The sequence below is a fragment of the Humulus lupulus genome, chromosome 6 (genome assembly GCF_963169125.1).
Source record: "Humulus lupulus chromosome 6, drHumLupu1.1, whole genome shotgun sequence".
NCBI lineage: Eukaryota > Viridiplantae > Streptophyta > Magnoliopsida > Rosales > Cannabaceae > Humulus > Humulus lupulus.
Window position 1 is genome coordinate 215,261,400 of NC_084798.1, and position 22,237 is coordinate 215,283,636.

The window sequence follows — 22,237 nt, forward strand, 5'->3', positions numbered from 1 at the left end:
ATCCTCCAGGTAATAAGCTTGTAATCTTCCCTAGGATCATTATGCCTCGATCCTCGCTTGAATCTGAGTCCTAGAACTCAAGTTTCCTTCGAAAATGCGATCGGGAGACGAAAATGGAACTTTGAGGGAGAGAGAACTTACTGAACGTTCTTTCTATTTCTTAACAGGTTACTTCAAGCTTAAGTAGCCTCAAATAAATCCTAACGCTCGGGGTCCCGAAAACGTCCCGGGGAAAAATAGTCAAAACCTCCAGAATTTCCCCCTGATCTTACTAAGTCCCAATTTATCATAAAATATTGTTCCCAATAACCCGGTAATGCTCTAAATACCCCTTGACTTACACCGAGTCAAGTATAAATCCCGTTGTGACTTTCCCACTAGCTTACCTCCTAGGATCGTCTTGTGCTGAGTAACCCTAGCATAACCAAGTAATAATAAAGCACCACACACATATCACATATATGCTAAATATGCCCGAAATGGCCAAAATATGAAAATCACTCAATTAATCAGAAATGGGTTCACATGTATATTTAATACACCTAAACATGCATATTATCATTAAATAACATAATAAATCAATTATGGCCCCTACCGACCTCCTAATCAAGGTCCTAAACCTTATTAGGAAATTTGGGGCATTACACTATGTCTTTGGATTCCAACTTCTTTACAATAGGTATCAAATTGCTCATTACAAAACCCTAATCCATTGTCGGTTCTTAGTGTCTTAACTCTATGGGTTGTCGAATTTTCCATGAGGTTCTTCCACTTTGTGAACTTAGTAATGGCTTTGTTTTTATGTTTAAGTAAAAATACCCACACCTTTCTAGAGTGGTCATCTGCTATATAAAATAGGTACACCTCCTGTGAGTAAGAACCGAGTGATATTCTAGTGTGTGCTTAGTCTTGTGAGTGCCAATTTTGAACTTTAGTCTATGATGTTTATAAAAAATGCATGACTCACAAAAATCAACTTTACTAACCTTGTCTTTACCAAGTATATTTTGTTCACTCATTATTTGTATCCCTTTCTCACTTATATGTCTAATTCGCATGTGCCATAAAACAAATTTCTCATCTTCAAGGGTTTGTACAACTGAGTTGTGGCATCTTGATATAGGTTCTCCTTGTAGATAATATAATCCTTCATGTTTGTGCCACTTTATTATAGTCATAGCACCCTTGATGAGTCTCATAGTACCTGTTTCAATTTTGCTCACAATACCCAAGTCATCTAGAACACTAATTGAAATTAGATTTCTAGCAAGATTAGGAACATACCGTACTCCAGTAAGTCATCTTACCACTCCATCAAACATTTGTAGCGCCTCAAATTTTTTCTTAGTTAGACAGTTTTATCTTACACTGTAGTATTTTAGTTTTTGTGGATATTGGTCAAAGCCAGGATTTAGTTAGAAACTTGTAGAGCTAGTTATGAATTTTATAAGTTTAGCCTATAATTTAGAAATATTAATTGTATCATAAGGTTTGATTGATGAAAATAGTCCTAGGAATATTATTTATTATAACCTAAGGTTTAGATAGAATAATTAAGAATGTGAAATTTGTCACATGTATGTTCATTAAAGATTTAAGGTTTTTGATGAATAAAAATAATCATTGATAAGTTTAGGAAGTCTAGAACCTTCCCTCAACTGTTAGGATCTCGTATTACTTAGTCAAGGTGGTTTTAAACAACTTCAAGTGTAACATCCTCACTTATTTTAGTTAAAACCATATTTGAGGTGTTACGTTTTAAAACTGTATCATAATTTATTACTGCAAAAGTCTGAACATTTTTTTTTTAACTTGAAAACTTATTTCACATTATTTACATTAAACATAAAGTGTGTCTTAAACATATTATACATAAGTATTAAATAACCCAATTTGTTTTCAAAACATAACTTCACACTTTATTACAAACATCACACTGATAACTGAAATAACCCACAAAAAGGTCGATATGTTCATATGTACAAATCAGGGTCAGGACCATGCTTCAGTTCTCCTCATGTCATTCACACATTTCTTTCTCTACCTGCAACACAAGACAACTGTGAGCCTAAAGCTCAGTAAGCAAAGTAATGCATGCAATGCTAATGATTACCCAATATCAATGGACATACACAACTTCTTTTTAAATTTTGGGCACCTTAATATTGTGCACACTGTTTGAATTGGTCAATGCCTGCAAGGCTTGTTACACATACAATATAAAATCCCATGGGTTCTCCTCCGGCTAGCCATCACCACAGTAGGGCACATTAAAAACCTTATTCCATCGTTGCCCCGTCGGGCTCAAGAGTTAAGGCGGCCACACACTGTGGTGTCAATACATATAACAATAACTCATATGGAGGAGAAAAAAAAACAGAAATATGGCAAACAATATAATTGGTTCACTAAAACCTAGCCAAAATTATTGGGCAGCCACTATAAGCCTACTATGGGCCTCCGTTTACACTTATTAACACTTTCATTTGCCTTTTCAAAACAGTGGCACTGAACTTAAACTTCTTATTACAACTTTCTTTTATGTTGCACAAAACTTGCAAAGGCATCATATAATTAATCATCATAATATCATGCATGGTCTTATATCATATAATAATTTACCATATCACTATTATGCCATGCATACAAATTTATGATGAAGTGTCAATGTATGTTAATACTACTTACTCACAAAATATTCATATAATGCATACTTTCACATAACATGCAATTCTTGTGTTGCAGTTGAGTACTTTACTTACCTTCTGTCCAAAATATAATTCACCATGTAACAAGTGGTGTCTTAGGTATTGATGTTCTTATCCTGACAATGGCATGGATTTCTCATCATAATGATGGTAGTAATACATTGAACTCTCATTTAAAAATACCCATAAAACATCATATCAAATTTCATTCCCAAAACATGCCTAAAATGCCTTAAACCACCTAGATCGAGCATTCGATTTATCTTAGACATTTGGAGAAATTTTGACAAATTTTTCCCTTAATTTTAGCTATCCTCAAATATCAAAATCAACCAATAATCAACATCAAATAACCTTCCATAACCATATATATTCCAAATAACAACATAATTCATCATAAAGTTATCATATACCGATTTTGATAAAATTCTAATTTCCTAGATCATCACCTAAATTAAATGAGTCTCCACATCTATTCAAACATTTATAAACATATATACTCTCTTATAAACTCAATAAAATAACCAAAAATCAGCTTGTACTCCAAGAACCCCAAAAACCTCATAAAACACAAAATTTCACTTACCGAGCAACTTTTTCGGCGAAAACAATCTCTTCAAGATTTTCTAAACCTCAAACCACTTGGAAACCCCAAGAAATATCTTAAAAAGGATAAAACACCATATATAAGCTTTCAAAAAAATTCAAAAACATGGTTTAACTTCCAAGTACAAGAACTTACCATAAAAAGGCTAGAACTAAGCTTAATCTACTTCTTTGGCTTTGCTTTCACTTGGATCTCCTTAGAATTTCTTCAAACCAGCCAAGAAATGGTTTTTGGTTTTATTTTCTCTCTGTTTTTCAGAGTAATGGTCATGCAAAGTGATAAGGTTGATGAAAATTCTTTATTTTCAATGATTAAGCCTTATTGTATCAAAATTTGACACCTTTCATCTCATCATTTCACCTTTTGACTTATGAAAACCTTATCACTTCAATAATTTCGACTTAATCATCTGCTAGGCCTATTATCCTTATGTGTAAAACACTCACACCAAACCTTAGGTCCATATGACTTCATACCCAATAGTTATGCTTACTCGATCGAGTGTAGCGCACTTATGCTAAGCTCGTTTTGACTTTGCATCAATACCACTGATTATGTATACCTCCCATCAAGAATTGATCTAATGGTTCTAAAACCATTTTTACATCATCAATGAGACCTTAATCATACCTCGATTACATTTGGTAAATCCATAAATACTCAATTTTACACCCAAATTCTAGTAATCGAGATTGTACTATTTTTCACTACTTAACCTATTTTTCCTTCTATATCTCACTTTCATCACTTAATTCCATGCCTTGTACATATTTTTCATACTTTCTTATATCTTGAGCACATCAAACACCCATAAAAGACAACTCAAATTCCACAAGGTTAATAATATTGAGCATACATATAGACATCACATACACAACTTTTATACTTATACATGAAAACACTTATAAGAATATGCATATGCTCAAATTATACATATTGTATGATATGTAATGCAATGAAATCATGTGATTATTGGCTATATTACATCAAAATAATGTGGGTGCTACATCAAGTGTGTTGAAAGTGTGCAAAAATGTGTTTAAAATATCGCCGTAAGGCGATATATCGCAACTTTAGGGGCCGATATATCGCCTATGCTTTTACGAAAAAACACGTCTACTTTTCATGAACAGAACCACGGACCCTCGTGATTATGGTACAGGCGATATATCGGCTTTAGTGACCATTTTTGAATTTTCGTGGAATCTGAAGCTAGAAATAGCCCTCAACAACTTTGACTTGTTCCTTAACATTTTTTTACCAATTTCTGGGCATTTTTTGAGCGAAAAATGTTATTTTTGATCATTTATTTATTCATTAAAATGGGAGTTAGTTTCACTCCTTGAACTCTATAATTAGGACCCTTCAATCAGCCATTTTCATCATCTTTCAAGCACTTTTCAGAGCCTTCAAGCTGCTATTTCCGTTCTAGAGAGAAACACTAGGTTTTTGGGGATTAAAGCTTTCAAATAGAAAGCTTTTCTCTTCAATTGGGAAATAAGCTTTTGAGTGATTTCGATGCTTGAGGTATATAACGAAGCCATAAGCTGTCTAAGGTACTTTTAATCTTCAGGTTTGGTCATTTTCCATTCTTCTAATTCTTCTCTTTTATTTCAAAACCTAACTCGTTATAATGAGTTTTGGTTAGGTGTTCGATTTCTTTGAAACTTAAGGTTTTTGGTAAGTCTTATTCCAATGGTTTAGATCTTCTCTTCATCTTATTTTCTCTAGAGGACTTACGGTTTCTTTATGTTTGGTTTAGGAGTTTTCCATCCGGCACTTGTCTTCAATATCCCGGATTTGGTAAGGAAAATTAGGTAGTGTAGTTTATGACCTAGTTTATGTTTTGTTTGACATAAAATTTCAGGTACAATAAAGGGGTAAGTGTGTTTGGACCTAAGTTTTCTAATGATGTATGACAGACTTATGTTCGGTAGGCTCGGTTGCCAAAATTTTATGACGGACCTAAGTTGATGTCCGGTGTATGACGGACTATTGTCCGGGGCATAATTGTCACCCCTGTATAAGCACTTATTTTTTTATTATATCTGACTTGGTATTACCTATGACCTATAGTTACGATTATGACTTATGACTATAAACTATGACTTAGATTATGATTTATGATTATGACTTAGGCTATGATATGACTAGGGTTTTATGATGTTGTATGATTAGTATAAATAAGTTTTGTTATGACGCTTGTGAAATTTATGATATGTTTGATTATATGATTATATGACTAACTCTTGTTTGTATTTTCCTTACTGGGCTTAGAAGCTCACCCCTTATGATGTTGTTATTTCAGGAAATTGAAGATAGAAAGGTCGGTGGCGAGTGGGACCTATGTTTACCCCTTATAAACACCTCACAGAGCCCCCTATACCTATAAATCGGGGACTAAGCTTGCCTTTCTTCCTTGCTGGGCATTAGGCTCATTCCTTTTTGTGTATATGTGCAGGAAAATAGCTTTGGTGGCGGGAAAGGTTCTAGAAAGCTTGGGGATGTGTATTGAGGAGGAATGGAGTCAATGGACCGAGAGTTCGATCGAGGATGAAGTCTTTTTAAATTTTATATGTATTTTTATAAAATACATATAAAATTTTTATATGTGCAGGAAAATAGATTTGGAGGCGGAATGGAGTCATTGAAGATAGAAAGGTTGGTGGCGAGTGGGACCTATGTTTCCCCCTCAAAGATATCTCCTATGAAAGGTGTAAAGCGGTTTGGGAAGAAAGGCAAGCTTAGTCCCCGATTTATAGGTATTTTTGAGATATTGGACAAAGTGGGAGCAATTGCGTATAGACTAGCCCTACCGCCAGCACTAGCAGATAGTCACAACGTGTTCCACATCTCGATGCTACGCAAGTATGTGTCAGACCCATCTCACGTCCTCAAGTACGATATGATAACACTCCAGAACGACTTGAATTACGAGGAACAACCGATTAGCATCCTGGATAGGGGGTGAAGAAGTTACAGTCCAAGAGCTTTCCTATAGTCAAAGTCCTATGGAGTAATAGTTTAGAACGAGAGGCAACGTGGGAGTTGGAGGAGGACATGCAAGGCCGGTATCTAGAGTTATTTGGTAAGTAAATTTCGAGGACGAAATTCTTTTTAGTAGGGGAGAATTATAGAGTCCAAGAACTTTACTTAGCTAGTTAGATAGTAGTATAATAGTAATAGTAGTATTATTTTTATGACTGTGGATTTTTGGTTCAGACCGGGATTTAATTGGACACTCGTAGTAACACTTGTAGATTTTCTATGTTTAACCTATAGTTTAAGAATATTAATTTTAACCTAAGGTTTAATTAATATGACTGATATTGAGGGTAACATTTATTATATAATAAGGTTTAGATAGACCCAATAAGATAGTAGCACTTGTCATGTGTATGTTTAATGATGATTAAGTATTTTTGAGGAATAAACATATTAAGAGTAATATTTGAATATCCTAGGGTCTTTCAACAGCTTTGAAAACGTTAGAGGACTTAGTCAAGGCTATTTACTCAATTCAAATTAGGCTAAAAACGTGCAATTTTGTGATTAAATATTCAGCGTAAGCCGATATATCGCAACTATAGGGGCGATATATTGCAATACGGGGATACGAAAAACACGAAACTTCGCACGATCACCTCGGGCATGCTGGCCAAGGTGATATATCTCCTAAAGGGGGCGATATATCGGCCCCTTCAGTGTACTTTTGAATATTTTTGAAAACGTTCCCATTTAAATCTTTAACCTTTTGATAAGTCCAGCATCTTTCTGAACGAGTCTTCAGCCTCTGCTGAACGATAATTCAAATATTTTTCACTTATAAAGCCATTATTTTTATTCAAGTTAAATGAAGATCTTTTCATCCTTGAACTCTATAAATAGGACCTAGTACCCAGCCATTTATTCATTCATTAAGCTAAGTTCAGAGGCTGCAAGTTGCTAGGTTATTATTGAGAGTGTAAACACTTGGGCTGGGGATTATAAGCTTACCAAACACTTGGGAAGTAAGGATTATAGCACATTTCGGTTCGAGGTTTAGATCGGTCATATAAGTCTTCAAGGTATTCCAAAACTCTAGTCTATTTCTGTATTGTTTTCCTTAAAATTCTTATAGTTTCTACCCAACATCCTAACTTTATTCCTTATTCTTGCATAGGAAATCTAAGATCTTGAACATAAGGTTTTTCGTAAGTATGTTCTTGATGGTATAGTTCATCCATTCTTTTCATCTCATTCTCTTTAGTATACTCACCCTTCCATTTATGGTTTTTAGGAGTGTTCCAAAGTCCCAAATCTGTTCTCATATCCCAGTACTTTTGGTAAGGAAAATAGGATAGGATTTATGTGTTATGTTATATGATTTATATGTTATGATAAATGTTATCTTATGATTATGTGTTATGTAATATGCTATAATATGTATGATTGTAGACTTGGGCATATGACCCGTACAACTAACAAGCCCCAATTAAATTATGGGCATATGACTTGCTTAGCTAGCAAGCCCCACTAATCTAATGGGCATATGACTTGTTTAGTTTATGGGACCCCAAGTAATAATGGCCATTATAGTATATGTGATATATGTTACGATACGTTTTAGTGTATGTTGATATGAATTTGATGTATATGATTTATGTGTTAGATTTTCCTTGCTGGGCATTAGGCTCACTCCTTTTTGTTTATATGTGCAGGAAAATAGCTTTAGTGGCGGGAAAGGTTCTTTGAAGCTTGGAGATGTGTGTTGAGGCGGAATGGAGTCGATGGACCGAGAGTTCGATCGAGGATGAAGTCTTTTTGAATTTTATATGTATTTTTCCGCACTTTATTATGTAATTCATGTTATTTAAAATTATGTTATGTTTTTCTTTTAACAACAATGGGATCCCATATCCTACTTATGAATTTATATAGTTTTAAGCCTTTAATAAAGATATGTTATTTTAAATTTATGTTTTTGTAAGTTTTATTAAAGAAATTAAGAGTCTATGTATAGTTGTCGTTAATGGTCCAAAGTCTAGAGTAGTTGGGTCATTACAGCGACGTTATTTATTTTATGTCTTTTAAATTATGTTTTGATATAATTCTGCTATTAGTATTTAAAGTTATGTTTTATGTTTTATCAAGCAATGGGTACCCATACCATATTTTACATCTTATTTTGTAATTTGCAGAGTATTTATTTTGGGGTTTAATAAAGTTATGATTATTTCTTAGGTATGTTTTCCCAAAAATAGTAGCTATGTCTAGTAGTTTTAATGATCCACGGTCTTAGAAATATTTGGGTCATTACATAATAATATCATAAATCTATATTATACTATAATAATCATAGCCATTAAATATTATTTAAAAAAAATATTAAACCTTATTCTATCACCATAAGTCAAGTTGAATCTATTCTATAAAATGAAGACATCCTATAATCACATAAATAAAGAGGTCTAAGAGAAAGGTAACCTTGGTTACTACGATACAGAGGGAAGAGAAGATATTATGGGCCATGACTGTGGACGAAAAGGTTTTAAAACCCTTCTACTGCAGTTTTTAGATAAGAACCGAAGTACAAAGTGGGCTTTCTACTTCGGTTCTTGTCTAAAAACCACAGTAGTAGGGATTTAAGAGTAGTGGGGCATGAGTAGCTGGGCACTTTCTACTGTGGTTTTATCTAAAAATCGCAGTAGAGAATGCCCAAAAACTAATAAGGGGTGCATTTGGCTTAACCCTTGTTGACTGTCTTTTTCGCTATCAACCTTAATAAGAGAGATTAAAGAAATAAAGTGTAAGAACACAATGATTTTTACGTGGTTTAGGTTATAAAAGAACACGAGCCTCTTGTATTAAGAGGATTGTAAGCTTGTGATTGCAAGCTTTAATGGAAAATTCTCAGGTGGCGTTTAGATTGCTTTGAGTACAAGTAGTTTTCTCTCTCTAAAAAAAAATCGAACCCATTACAACGAGACTCCCAACCCTATTTATAGAGGTTAGGGTCATTAATACTATTCATAAACAATTAATACACATTCTTCCCATTATTTGGGGATTAATACTAATTCAATGCACTGGGCTGCATTGAATGGAGACCATGGCCCAAACGAGGTTTGCGAGGCCCACTTCTAAAAAGCACCTACTTTATAGGGAACATGCCCCATGTACTGTCAGGGCGTGTTGTAAGTACCTCCATGTCAGGCGACGTAGTGAGTGTGCGAATTGTCGAGTCATACACTCGACAACACTGTTGACGGATCGCCCATAAAGGTTGTCAGACGATCCTCTGGCTCTAAAAACCCGCATTTACTGACACGTTGCGCCTTATCTTAGGTTCGAGAACCAGAACCTCGGACCTGGGAGACGACTGGGAGGCGAGAGCCCTTGCCTTAATTGCCCAAGCTGGAGAACCTCAAGCTCCAAGAGTGAATATCGGGGAGTAATCTACACTGCCGACCCACTTTCAAAGACAAAGTCTCACTAAGAGGACCCTTGCTCTAACTTGAGGCCTCGGGCAGTAACATGCCCTGAGGATGTCTACGAATGTCCAAGCCAGTTGTTGGGGGTTGCCACATGTAGGAGGTGTAAATACAGACAAGAACCCTTTTTTTACATCCTTATTCTCTCCAAACCGAAGTAATGGGCCTGTGCAACCAAACGTGGCCCTCTTTCCATTGAATTTTTAACTAAGAAAGTGAAGTAGTATCCAATTTTTTTAGCACCAAATCCAAAAGCGAAGTAAAAGAGTTTAATAAGGCTTTTACTTCAGTTTTTTTGTATGTTGGGTATAAAAACTGAAGTAAAATCCTACATTTCTAGTAGTGTGATTAAAATGATATTAATAATTACATCTTCTGACTAAATATTAATTTTCTATTAATTAATTACAAATTTCTTTTGTAAATAAAAATATTTCACAATAATTTTTTTTTCTTGAAAGTCTATTAAATTAAACAAGGTCATTCCTGGGAAAATGGGGGCCTAAGGCAACACAAATTAAGGGGCCTTTCATGTAAAAGAAAATTATCAAGAGAAATAGAAAATCAACCTAAAGAAAACTTTTCACATAAGATTATTAGTTGGAAAACCTCATATAACATTCACAATGTTATATATATATATAGAAAAAGAAGAAAACAACAAGCATGGAAGCCTAAAGAAAAATATAGCGTAGTTTAAACCAAACTCTAAAATATCATATAAATACAACTTGTCTTGCTTTTTTTTTATGCAAAAGTACTAATTACACTTGTACAATCAAAAGTTTTCCCACCATGTCTTTTTCAATTGTTTTTGTACCCAAGTTGTCTGAAGATAAGATTTGATTAACTTCAATTTCGAAAAACTCCTTCCTACATGGACAACAGTGACTGGAATTGTAATATCGGCTTCTACTGGTAAGGGTGTTATGATAATCTGGCTTGGGTCAGGGTATTATGGTAAACTGTATGTTCTTATGTGTTAGAATATATGAACTATGATATGAATGATTTATGATGTATGTTTACTTTATATTTTCCGCCAGACAATCCACACACATTTGTTTCTTCAAGTATTATGGGCCAAAGTGTGATAGAAGTTGAGTTAGGGGGTCAAAGTAGAATTATGGGTTTTATGATAGAAAGTGTAATTATGGGAATTTGAAACTATTAGTTTTGAGTGGAAATTACAATAAGTGGCTTAAATAATTATTAAGGAAAAGTTAGGGGTTGGGGATAGTAATATAATTTAGTTTTTATACAATTAAAATTATATTAAATAAATGAATAATAAAGAGAATAGGTTTAGATGTCGTACAAATTCCTCAAACCTTTGGTTTTGTGATATACGAAAAGAAAACAGACTAAGAAAAATTTTCTCGTTCTTGATTTGAGTCTTGAAGCCAAAAGTTTTGGAGGAGATCATCAAACTAGGTTATTGTAGTGCTAGGAGATCTCATAGACAACAAGATCTAATTTTTGTGGCTTTATTTTGGTTTGTAAGTGTAACGACCCAAATTCACTAATTAGGCTTAAGGGCCTTGATTAGTGTGCCTGGAGGGCATGATGGGAATTATGTGTGATTTTAATGATTAAGATGCATGACTATGATTTAAAGCATGTTATATGACTATGTGTATTATGTTATGTGATAATTATGCTATATGATTTGTACCACGTGGATGGGGTGATATCAATGTGATGCACGTGTCGAGACGGTCCTAGGCAGCTAGATAATGGTAACTGGTGATTTGGTAACTTGTGTAACTGTTAGTAACCATAGAGAGTAACAGGTTTTGTTGGAGAAGTGGTAGAATTGTAATGTAAGTATAAGGACAAGTGTGCCCTTGAGGTTTAGTTAGAAAAGGATATTAGTGGAGGGATAAGGTGGTCTTTTGGCAGTAGATAGATGAGCTTCAGCTGAGAGGAAAAGTTAGTCACGTATAACACATTGGAAAATTGATTTATGCTGAAATTGGAGGAAAATCTAGAAGAAAAGAGAAGAAGAGGGAAGCTGGAATTGGGAGACCTAAGAAGAGAGTTTTGATGGTTCAAGGCAACTAAGCTGAGCGTAAGTCAAGATTACTCAGAGGTAAGGATTTGTCTATGGTTTGTTTAAGTTTCAAGTCTGGTTTTTAGAGGATAGATATGAATTGAAACAAGTTAGTGGCTGGTTTTGCATGAATTCAGAGTTGGAATAATCAAAAGAGAAGGTGATTTGAAGCTAGAGTTGAGGAGAATTCAAGCTGGGTTCTTGACTGAGGTAAGAGTGTATCATGTTTAATTTTCGTAACTGTTATGGTTTAAGAATCTAGAGGTTTGGTTTGCACTTTTCTCAAGTTTTGGTTTAAGTGTTTGAGTCTGAAATTTAAGTATGAATTATGTGAGTGGTTGCGTAATTGAGCTAGATTATGATGTTTATAGGTTGTTGTATGTTCTATTTGGGGTTTTAAATTGGTTTTGGGGCTTAGGTATGAGTTTGGGGTGATTTGGAGTGATTTGGGTTCGGGAAAAACGTAGGGGAAAACCCAGTTTTCTGGGCTCGCGAAGGAGCGCCGCGGCTCTGTTCTTGCGCGCCGCGGCGCGAGGCCGTTTTTGGGCAGAGCAAGTTCTCTGACTTGCTGGGCGCCGCGGCGCTAGGCCAATTTCAGAGCATGGGATTTTGCAATTTTGAGCCTTTGCTTCGAGGTTTCAGGGGATGTCTTCGGTGCATTGTTTTAGGGATTTGGGGGATTCTGAGAGTGTGGGATTGGTTCCGGGAAGTAGTTTTGGATTGATTAGTGACAAAGGATGTTTCATTTGCATTGTGACTAGATCTTTGGAGAGGCTTGGGGTAGAGGACCGTGCTCGCGGCTTCGTGGCATCGGAAACTAGTAAATTGAAAGGTAAGAAAACTGCACCCGGATAAATGTTTGTGATGGGACAAAGTGCTCTCGAGAATTGTGTCGTGTCAATGTTGGTATCACGCCATGGGACATGTAAAAGCCGCCTAAGAGTGCCATACATGAAATTAGCGCACAGGGCGCGAATTGGCCACTGGTAGCCAAGAACTACAGGATAACGGAGGGAGCATCCTGAGAGCGCTAGCCCTGGTTATCATTTGTGAACTGTACATGTTATGAATTGATATGCATAGTATGTGGAATACTTGATGGTACTGACTGATTATATGGTTGAGATTATGTGATGCAATATGAGATATTGACTTGTCTGCTAATTGCTTATGCTCTGTTGTTGTTGTGTTTTCTTGCTGGGCCTTGGCTCACGGGTGCTACGTGGTGCAGGTAAAGGCAAGGGCAAGCTGGACCAAGCCTGAGGTGGAGAGCTCCGAGGTGGAATGTACATAGTCAGCGGTTCGACCGCCACGGTCGAGGAGTGGACCAGGACAGGGGTCACCTAACTACTTATTTTGCCTTAGTATGGCTGGCTATTGTACTTAAACCTTGTGTCTTTTGTAAATAGTCTTTGAACTTAATATTTTTGGGATCCCGTGTAACAGATGATGCTTTTTAATGAAAATGTGGCTTTTGAGACCAAAACGCCTTTAACCCTAGCTCCTTTATAGTTTCAACTACACGATTTTAATTAATTAATTTGATTAGCAAGTCTGGCACTTTATAAATACACAGTGTAACAGTCTTGGCTATCCAGGGCGTTACAGTAAGTGTTCAAACTTTAATGTTTAAAGTTTAAAGTGGAAGGCTCGGAGAGGAGGAGGAGGTGGCGGCAGCTCTGGTGCTTGGGGAGGAGGAGGCAGCACTCCGACTACAAAAAAAGTTAACCAAAATTAAAAATAAATATTAAACTAAATAACAAAAAATATACTTACGATGTTGAGGCGGCTCAGGGGGTGGTGCGGGAAGCGGCTCGAAGGGGCACCATAGGGAGGTGTGACAAGAAAGAGAGAGACAAATATCAAGAAAGGGATGACGAGTTCAAGGTGGCTCATGGTGGTTAGTGTGGCTTGGAGATAGAGAGATAGAACCAGAGAGAGAGAGAGAGAGAGAGAGAGAAAAGGAGAAAACCAAAGTAAAAAAAAATGGGGAAGAAAGGTCATGTGGGGCTAGTATATCTGACTGACTTTTGCCGACGCGTTTTGTTGTGCCGGCAATAGTTAAGCATGCACCGAAAAAAGTCTCTCCTAATGCCCTAATTTGAAACAACACTGTTTTATTAAGTGTTAATTTTTTCGGCACAACGAAATGCGCCTTCAAAAGTCAACCCACCACCTACCACATTTATCATGCAAACTTTTGGCAGCGCGTTTCACCTAACACATCGGCAAAATTCCCAACGGTAATTAAACAGTGGGACTTTTTCCCGCATGTAAGGTGAAACGTGCCAGCAAAGGACTTTCCCATGTGGGTTTCAAATTAGGACTAGGCGGGAATTTTCCCGCTCAAATTTTGGCAACGCGTTTGGACATTGCACCGACAAAAATTACTTTTTCCGGCATATATTGCGTCGAAAAAAGTATTTTCATTTTTTATTTTTCCCCTTAAATTTTTAAAAATACTTACAATTATCCCGACATAATAATTAAAACATTTATTTTTTCTAAATAACAAAATAATGCTTAACAATATTGAGCCTCAACGATACAGACTAGGTTAACTATCATTACTGCATAACATTTAGAATATTTTAACACTTAGAGTTTAATCGAATATTTATAATGTCCATAATTACTAATAAATAATAAATATATCTAACAATTGGTGAAATTAGATGACATACAACAAAATTTATATATCACAATATCTAACATACATAATTAATATGATCACTATTAATTTTTGTTAATTATAATAAAACATCAGTGGTATGATTGACTATTCCTTTATTCATCAAAAAATGAACAATTATTTAATATTCCAACAAACTATCAATATGATTTTATTTATCAAAATTATTGAAAAATACATATATATTATCAAAGGAACAATACTCATGAGTAAAACTAATAATGCTTAATAAGACCAAGATTATAAATATTCATAAATTTTGTGTGTAATCAAATAGTATATTACACCTATGATAACAATTTTTTTTTTTAAATAAATGATAACTGTGTGGTTAGATAAGCATAATCGACAATGCTCACAACACTTTAACCCTAATAGTTGTGTTACACCAAAATTTCGAGGATGAATAATTAAGTCGTGAAATGTAGGCTCATAAAGAGTAAGATCAAAGATAACAAGCAGTGGCTAAACACTTTTATGAATAAGAATGATTCCAAACTTATTCTTGTTGGCGATCAAGCACAAGTTTAAAGGCTCGAGCTTAAGCATCAAGCTCGAAAGAGCGAATCTTCTCCAATGCACATGGGTGTTATTCGAGCTATAGTTGTAAGCTCGAAGATATTTGTTGACGCCGTTTTTCATCAACAGTGAAAGAAGAGCACGAAAACAATAATCAGTAATTGCCAAAAAATATGATAATACAAACAATATTTTTTACGTGGTTCAGCAGTTAAAATCTGCCTAGTCCACGAGTCTTTCTTATTAATACTTAAGAATATCTCTGAAAATCCCTCAAGGATGAATTCTCCAGAGTTTTCCTCAAGCTCACAAAAGTTTCGTCGCTTACAATGGTACATGATCTCTCTATTTATAGAGAAGATTTCATAATACTATCCCACATAATTCGGGAAGTTATTCTGTATATGAAAATAAATTAAATGGCATTAAAAGCCTGCAATCCGATATACAAAGAAACGTCCCCTGAAGATCAGGGGGCGTATAACTGAACAAATAATATCCCTTGATTATAGGGGATTTAGAGTAATAAATGTAGACCGCGTCTCTTATTGGTGATTCACTAGTGTTATCCCAAAATTTGAAAAGGATGATGTGGCAGTAAACTTGACACGTGGCATGGATTAGTTGGGTGATCTGGCTTAGCAGTAGCCCAATGCATCAGTGAAAAATTTGGACTGCTTGAGAGATGCCATGGTCAAGCCAAATACACCCGAGGATAATACTTGGGCTAAAGGGTGCTTGGCTCGGACCCTTGTCCGAGAAGCCCAAGTGTTTGGTTCAAACTCAAGTCTAAGGAGCTTAAAGGATGGATTTGGACTTTGGCTCAAGGGACAGAAGCAGCAGGTCCGCGATCGGACCTTAAGCTTGAAGAGCCCCTAGAAGCTTGGCTCGAACCTATCCGAGGAAAGCTTTCAAGAGGTTTGGCTCGGACATATCCGAGGTAAGTTTCAAGAGGTTTGGCTCGAACATGTCCGAGGTGAGCCTCCAAGATGGTTGGCTCGGACCAAGTCCGAGGAGAAGTCCCATGCATGCCAAGAGATGGACTTAGATTTTGGCCAAGGAAAGGCCACACAAGGTCCAATCGGACCTTAGTTGGAGATGCCAAAGTGATTGCATCGGACCTATCCGAGGTGAGATGCCAAGGAAATTGCCTCGGACCTATTCGAGGTGAGATGCCAAGGAAATTGCCTCGGACCTATCTGTTGCTTAATTTTAATACACGCAAGTGCACGTATCATACAAGTAGTATTCACACAGGTGAGGTCGAACCCAAGGGAATTGCAGTCAAGTACTAACAAAATTAGATTTATATTTCTATTTGGCGACAATAAAAATTGGTTTTTAAATCAAATTGCAGAAAACGCGACAAGCAATACAATAAACAAAAATTAAGGGTTTAACAATGGATGTGAAGATAGGGATATGATTTCAATTGCTTCAATTACCCAATTGTTAACGCTAGTTGACTATTCTTCTTCTTTCAATGAAATGACAGATTATAAAATTACCTAAACTCTTTTCAGATCATTTAGGTTCTAAATTGCATTGTCAACTATTGCATTTCTGAGATAGCACAACAATCAATTCGCATTGAGTAATAATCTATAAGTCACATAAGCTATGCGAATACTTTCGTTTCGCATCAAAACCTACGTTCATTCATTTAGAGCATTCCTAATATTCACTTTTCAGATTTCACATTAGGATCATGAATCATGCTTAAGGTGATCAATCTCAAACATACATTAAGCATAAAGATGAACAAATTTCATAAACAAGCAAGAAGAAATAATCAAATAGCATTAACCATGGGGTGATCTCAGTCAATATCCATCAAATCCCTAATAAGAGTTTAGTTCATAATCTCAATATTCATATCCATAATCAAACTGAATGTAAACAATAACATAGGAAATCAAAGAAAAAGAGAATGAAACTAGATGGGGAGTTGTCGGAGATCGCCCACACTTGCTCCAAGGTTCGTCTTCTCTTGTTTCTCCCCTCTTTTTGTCTGTTTCCTCTGTCAAAATCGCGATCCCCCTTTTCAAAATGAAGACCTCATTCTATATCTTTCCCAAAATGACGAAATTGCCCTTAAAATTCTGAGGCGTACGGACGTCAGCGCCGCGGCGCCAATTCATGCTCCGCGGCCCTGCTCGGAAATTTCGAAATCTTGATTTTCTGGAAAAGGGCTCGTCGTGGCTCTAATACGCATTAGCGACGCGGTGCTAATTCTTGTGCCGCGGCCCTAATGCAATTTCAGCAAAACTTGAATAACCCTTCAGTTTAGCATACTTTCTCCACAATCCACTCCAAATGCCCAAAACATATGCTTAAACCTAAAATCAAGCAAAACAAGCATAAATCTGCTCCAAAAACACATAAACCATTAAAAAGACAATGATCAAGACACTTAAAAAGTAGGCTAAACTTAGCCTAACAAACTCCCCCAAACTTTATTCTTACTCGTCCTCGAGTAAGGGAACGACACATTAAACTAAAACAAATAAACATGACAAGTTAAGCCTCCAGTCTTATTTAAACCACGCCGTCATCACTCACAAAACTTCAACTGTTGATCAACCAGAATTTCAATTCAAAAACTCTAACAATTAATCTGAATTCCTCAATTGGAAATTAGATTATACCTTGCAAATACAAATGAATAACTAGATAACACCATACATGCCTCACTCATTCCAACGATCCACTAGCCAAAATTCAATATGCTTGCACACTTACCTTTCTCCACTAATGTCAACAACACATGTTATGGAATTAAAAGGACTTCAAAGGTTCATAACGTTTTGGCTTAGGTAAAGGTGGATGAAAAGACATTTAGGCTTCATTATACCATAAGCACATCAAAAACCAATCAAACAACCCACTTTGCATTCAGTTACCAACCCTTTTTTTCACCCACTTTTTATTGATTGAGGACTCATACTCAATGCTCCAACATCACTTTATTTAATTATTCATCATTTTTTTTATATTTTATTTTTTTATTTTTTTTTATTTTTTATTTTTATTTTTTTTAACATAAGGAATCAAAATTTAGTGATGTTGGAAGCACTTTTACATTTCACACTTGTCTCAATCAGAAGATTACATCGTTCATCCACTTACATTAATTACCCAATTACAATTCGTTCCCTCAAACTTATTTCTAAGCTTATGGCATAATTCACAGGGTAGGGACAAATAATAATTGGTACATTTTTGGCTTAATGAGTGGTTATACAATCAATCAAACAAGTTAAGGCACAAATAGGCGGAATAGGGATAATAATGATAAGGGTCAGCTTGAAAGGCCCAAATGTTCCAAAAGATTGCCTAAATCATATTCCAAAACATATGTCATCAAGGATTTCGTCTCAAAAGGCAAGCAGTGCAAGTTCTATCATTTTCATCAATTCATACCTCAAACCCAAGTAACACATGTATAGCATAATCCACTTATTCACATTTGCAACATATACTAAAATTTCCAAAAGGCATCAAAATTAATCCAAAGAGTGATCAAATCAAGCACACAGTTAGACACAGTTTCCGTTTGACAAGCGACAACAACAGCAATTATTCATATCATCGGCTTAACTTTTGACACACACAACAACTAAACACAACAAAATTTTAACTAAACTAAACTAAAACAGAAAAGTAAGCCCCTCCCTCAAACTTTTATTTCACATTGTCCCCAATGTGAACATGACAACCCAATAGAAGAGAACTTACCCGAATGAGCCTTAAAAGGAATTCCCAATGTACCGTCGTGGCTCCAGCCTTCAGTGCTGTGACTCTAATGCTTTTTTTTTTTTTATGTGTTTCACGATTCAACATTACAATCCCAAAACAAAAAAAAAAACAAAAAACTAAACAAAGTCTAATTAAAAATCAAAACTGAAAAACAAAAACTAAAAAAATAAAATAAAATAAAAGTAAAAACCAAATTGTTCATACTTCAAAACTAAAATTAAATTAAAAGATTTGGGTGCCTCCCAACAACGCTTTATTTAACGTCTTTAGCTGGACGCTCACTTCTCTACCCTTCAACTTGGGTCAAGTCCACCCCTTGCATCCTTGAGAGCCATCGTGTCATACGAGGAAAACTCCCTTCTACTGTTGAGAATATTGAAATTATCCCCAATGTCATCGAAACCTTCAAACTTGCCACACAATAATCTTTTCATACGACGTCGAACTGTTCGAAATCGTTCTTTGGTCTTCTTCTTCTTTTTACCAATTGATTCTTGACAATCATTCTCCACATCAACTCTGCAACATGTAGGAATTTCAGTTGCTGCAAAGACATTAAAACTTATTTCCTCATTTTGGACTCGCAACCTTAACTCCCCTTTTTGTACATCGATTAAAGCTCGTCCTGTGGCTAAGAATGGTCTTCCCAAAATAATGGGAATGTTTGCATCTTCCTCCATGTCAAGAATTATGAAATCAGCGGGGAAAATAAATTTACCCACCTTCACCAAGACATCCTCTATCACCCCACGAGGATGTTTAATGGAGCGATCAGCCATCTGTAAGGAAACTGTTGTAGGGCGAGCTTCTCCCAATTTTAGCCTTCGAAAAATAGATAGAGGCATTAGATTCACACTTGCCCCTAAATCACATAAAGCTTTTGTTTCGACTGAGCCCCCTATAGAACATGGAATATTGAAAGTACCCGGATCTTTAAGCTTGGGAGGTAGTTTCATCTGCAAGATTGCACTGCACTCCTCAGTAAGTGCCACTGTCTCATATTCCTCCAACTTCCTTTTCTTGGCCAAAATATCCTTCATGAACTTAACATACCTTGGCATTTTCTCCAAGGCCTCCGCAAATGGGATATTGATATGTAGTTTCTTGAATATTTCAAGGAACTTTGAAAATTGCTTATCAAGGTTGTTCTTGCGGAGCCTTTGTGGGTAGGGAATCTTGATGTGGTGATCTATGCTCACTTGTGGTTTAGCTTCTTTGGTTGGGAGGTATTCAGTAACCTTGTTTTCACCTTGCTTCTTTTCCACTGTGCCCTGTGCTTGTTGATCCTGAACCTTGTCTTCATCTGACTGCTCCACATTAGGCTCTTCATATTTCTTCCCACTTCTCAATGTAATAGCCTGGCACTCTTCTTTTGGATTGACTTCAGTGGTGCTAGGAAGGTTACCTTGAGCACGGTTTGCCATAAGAGTAGCCAATTGCCCAATCTGGTTCTCCAAATTTCTAATAGAAGACCGTGTTTCAGTCATGAATTGATTAAGAACATCAGACTGAGTATCAGGCTGTCTCATAGGATTCTGTTGTTGTCGCATGGGCGGTTGGTAAAACCCAGGAGGTGGCTGCTGAAATGGTTGTTGTGACGGCTGAACTGAAGACTGGCCTTGTTGGTCATTCTTCCAAGAAAAATTGGGGTGATCCCTCCAACCCTGGTTATAGAAATTTGAATAAGGATTGTTATTGTTTTGACGAGGAAAATTCCCAATGGCTTGAGCTTGTTCCAATGGCATATTATTGACATCCGCGTACTGACATTTTTCATAAGCATGAGAACCCCCACATAATTCACACATAGTTTGAGCTTGCATCACGGGGGTTGCCATTGTATTGCCTTGCAGCTGTTTAGTCAAAGCCTCAACTTGAGCAGCTAACTTAGATATTGCATCAATCTCATGCAAACCAGCCACTTTCTTCGAGTTACCTCTTTCACTAGGCCACTGTTGATTGTTAATGGCCATTTCTTCTAACAAATCATACGCCTCATGGGCGCTCTTCCTCATAAATGCCCCACCAGCTGCTGCATCAATGAGTGTGCGAGTGGTACCACACAACCCATTATAAAAGTTATGGACTAACATCCATCTCTCTATCCCATGATGCGGGAACCTCCTTATCAAGTCTTTAAATCTCTCCCACGCCTCATACAGAGATTCATTATCCAGCTGGTAGAAGTTGTTGATCTCCCCCCTTAGCTTAGCTGCCTTGGCTGGAGGGAAGAACTTGGAGAGGAACTTTAGTGCAAGATCATTCCATGTATTGATTGAGTTAGGTGGCAAAGATACCAACCAACTCTTGGCTCGCTCCCTCAGAGAAAATGGGAATAATCTGAGTCTGATAGCATCATCACTAACTCCATTCATCTTAAATGTCTGACAGAGCTCCATGAAGTTAGATAGATGCATGTTTGGGTCTTCAGTGGGTAGTCCCCCAAACTGGACTGTGGATTGAACCATCTGAAGTATGGCTGGCTTTATTTCAAAATTGTTTGCATCTATGGTGGGTGGTCTTATACAAGACTGGACCCCTGTCATTGTTGGCAACACATAGTCCCTCAGGCTACGGTCGGGTGGATTTTGACCATTAGCTGGGTCTTCTATGGCACCCCCATTATTACCGTAGTTGGCCATAACTTCCTCTTGCTCAATCCTGTGTACAACTCTTTCCAACCTTTTGTTTTTTCTGTTCTACCGGCAAGTCTTCTCTATCTCAGGATCAACAGGCACTCTTGCAGCTGGTCCTTGACGTCGCATAAACCAATGGTACCTGAGATGAGATAAGAAGAATCTGACACAAACAAGTTAGCAAAAAGTGAAAAGAAAACCAAATTAGAATTTAATCCAATTAACGTAATATTAACTAAACAATTCCCCGGCAACGGCGCCAAAAACTTGTTGCTTAATTTTAATACACGCAAGTGCACGTATCATACAAGTAGTACTCACACAGGTGAGGTCGAACCCAAGGGAATTGCAGTCAAGTACTAACAAAATTGGATTATATTTCTGTTTGGCGACAATAAAAATTGGTTTTTAAATCAAATTGCAGAAAACACGACAAGCAATACAATAAATAAAAATTAAGGGTTTAACAATGGATGTGAAGATAGGGATATGATTTCAATTGCTTCAATTACCCAATTGTTAACGCTAGTTGATTATTCTTCTTCTTTCAATGAAATGACAGATTATAAAATTACCTAAACTCTTTTCAGATCATTTAGGTTCTAAATTGCATTGTCAACTATTGCATTTCTGAGATAGCACAACAATCAATTCGCATTGAGTAATAATCTATAAGTCACATAAGCTATGCGAATACTTTCGTTTCGCATCAAAACATATGTTCATTCATTTAGAGCATTCCTAATATTCACTTTTCAGATTTCACATTAGGATCATGAATCATGCTTAA

General features: G+C 36.3%; 1 protein-coding gene, 1 long non-coding RNA gene and 1 other non-coding gene across 3 annotated transcripts; 1 reads left to right on the forward strand and 2 right to left on the reverse strand.

Annotated features, from left to right (window-relative positions):
- Positions 1 to 1,864: 1,864 nt before the first annotated feature.
- On the reverse strand, positions 1,865 to 3,566 carry LOC133784494 (uncharacterized). Its single transcript, XR_009871370.1, has 3 exons — positions 3,451 to 3,566; positions 2,763 to 2,824; positions 1,865 to 2,044 (listed from the first exon to the last, which is right to left on the reverse strand). It is a non-coding gene; the product is annotated as an uncharacterized LOC133784494 (long non-coding RNA).
- Positions 3,567 to 19,104: 15,538 nt separating this feature from the next.
- LOC133786033 (uncharacterized) lies at positions 19,105 to 21,453 on the reverse strand. The gene has a single exon (XM_062225247.1). It carries the CDS (start codon positions 21,451 to 21,453, stop codon positions 19,105 to 19,107), a length of 2,349 nt encoding a protein of 782 aa, XP_062081231.1.
- LOC133787514 (small nucleolar RNA R71) lies at positions 20,915 to 21,021 on the forward strand. Its single transcript, XR_009872532.1, has one exon. It is a non-coding gene; the product is annotated as a small nucleolar RNA R71 (small nucleolar RNA).
- Positions 21,454 to 22,237: the final 784 nt, after the last annotated feature.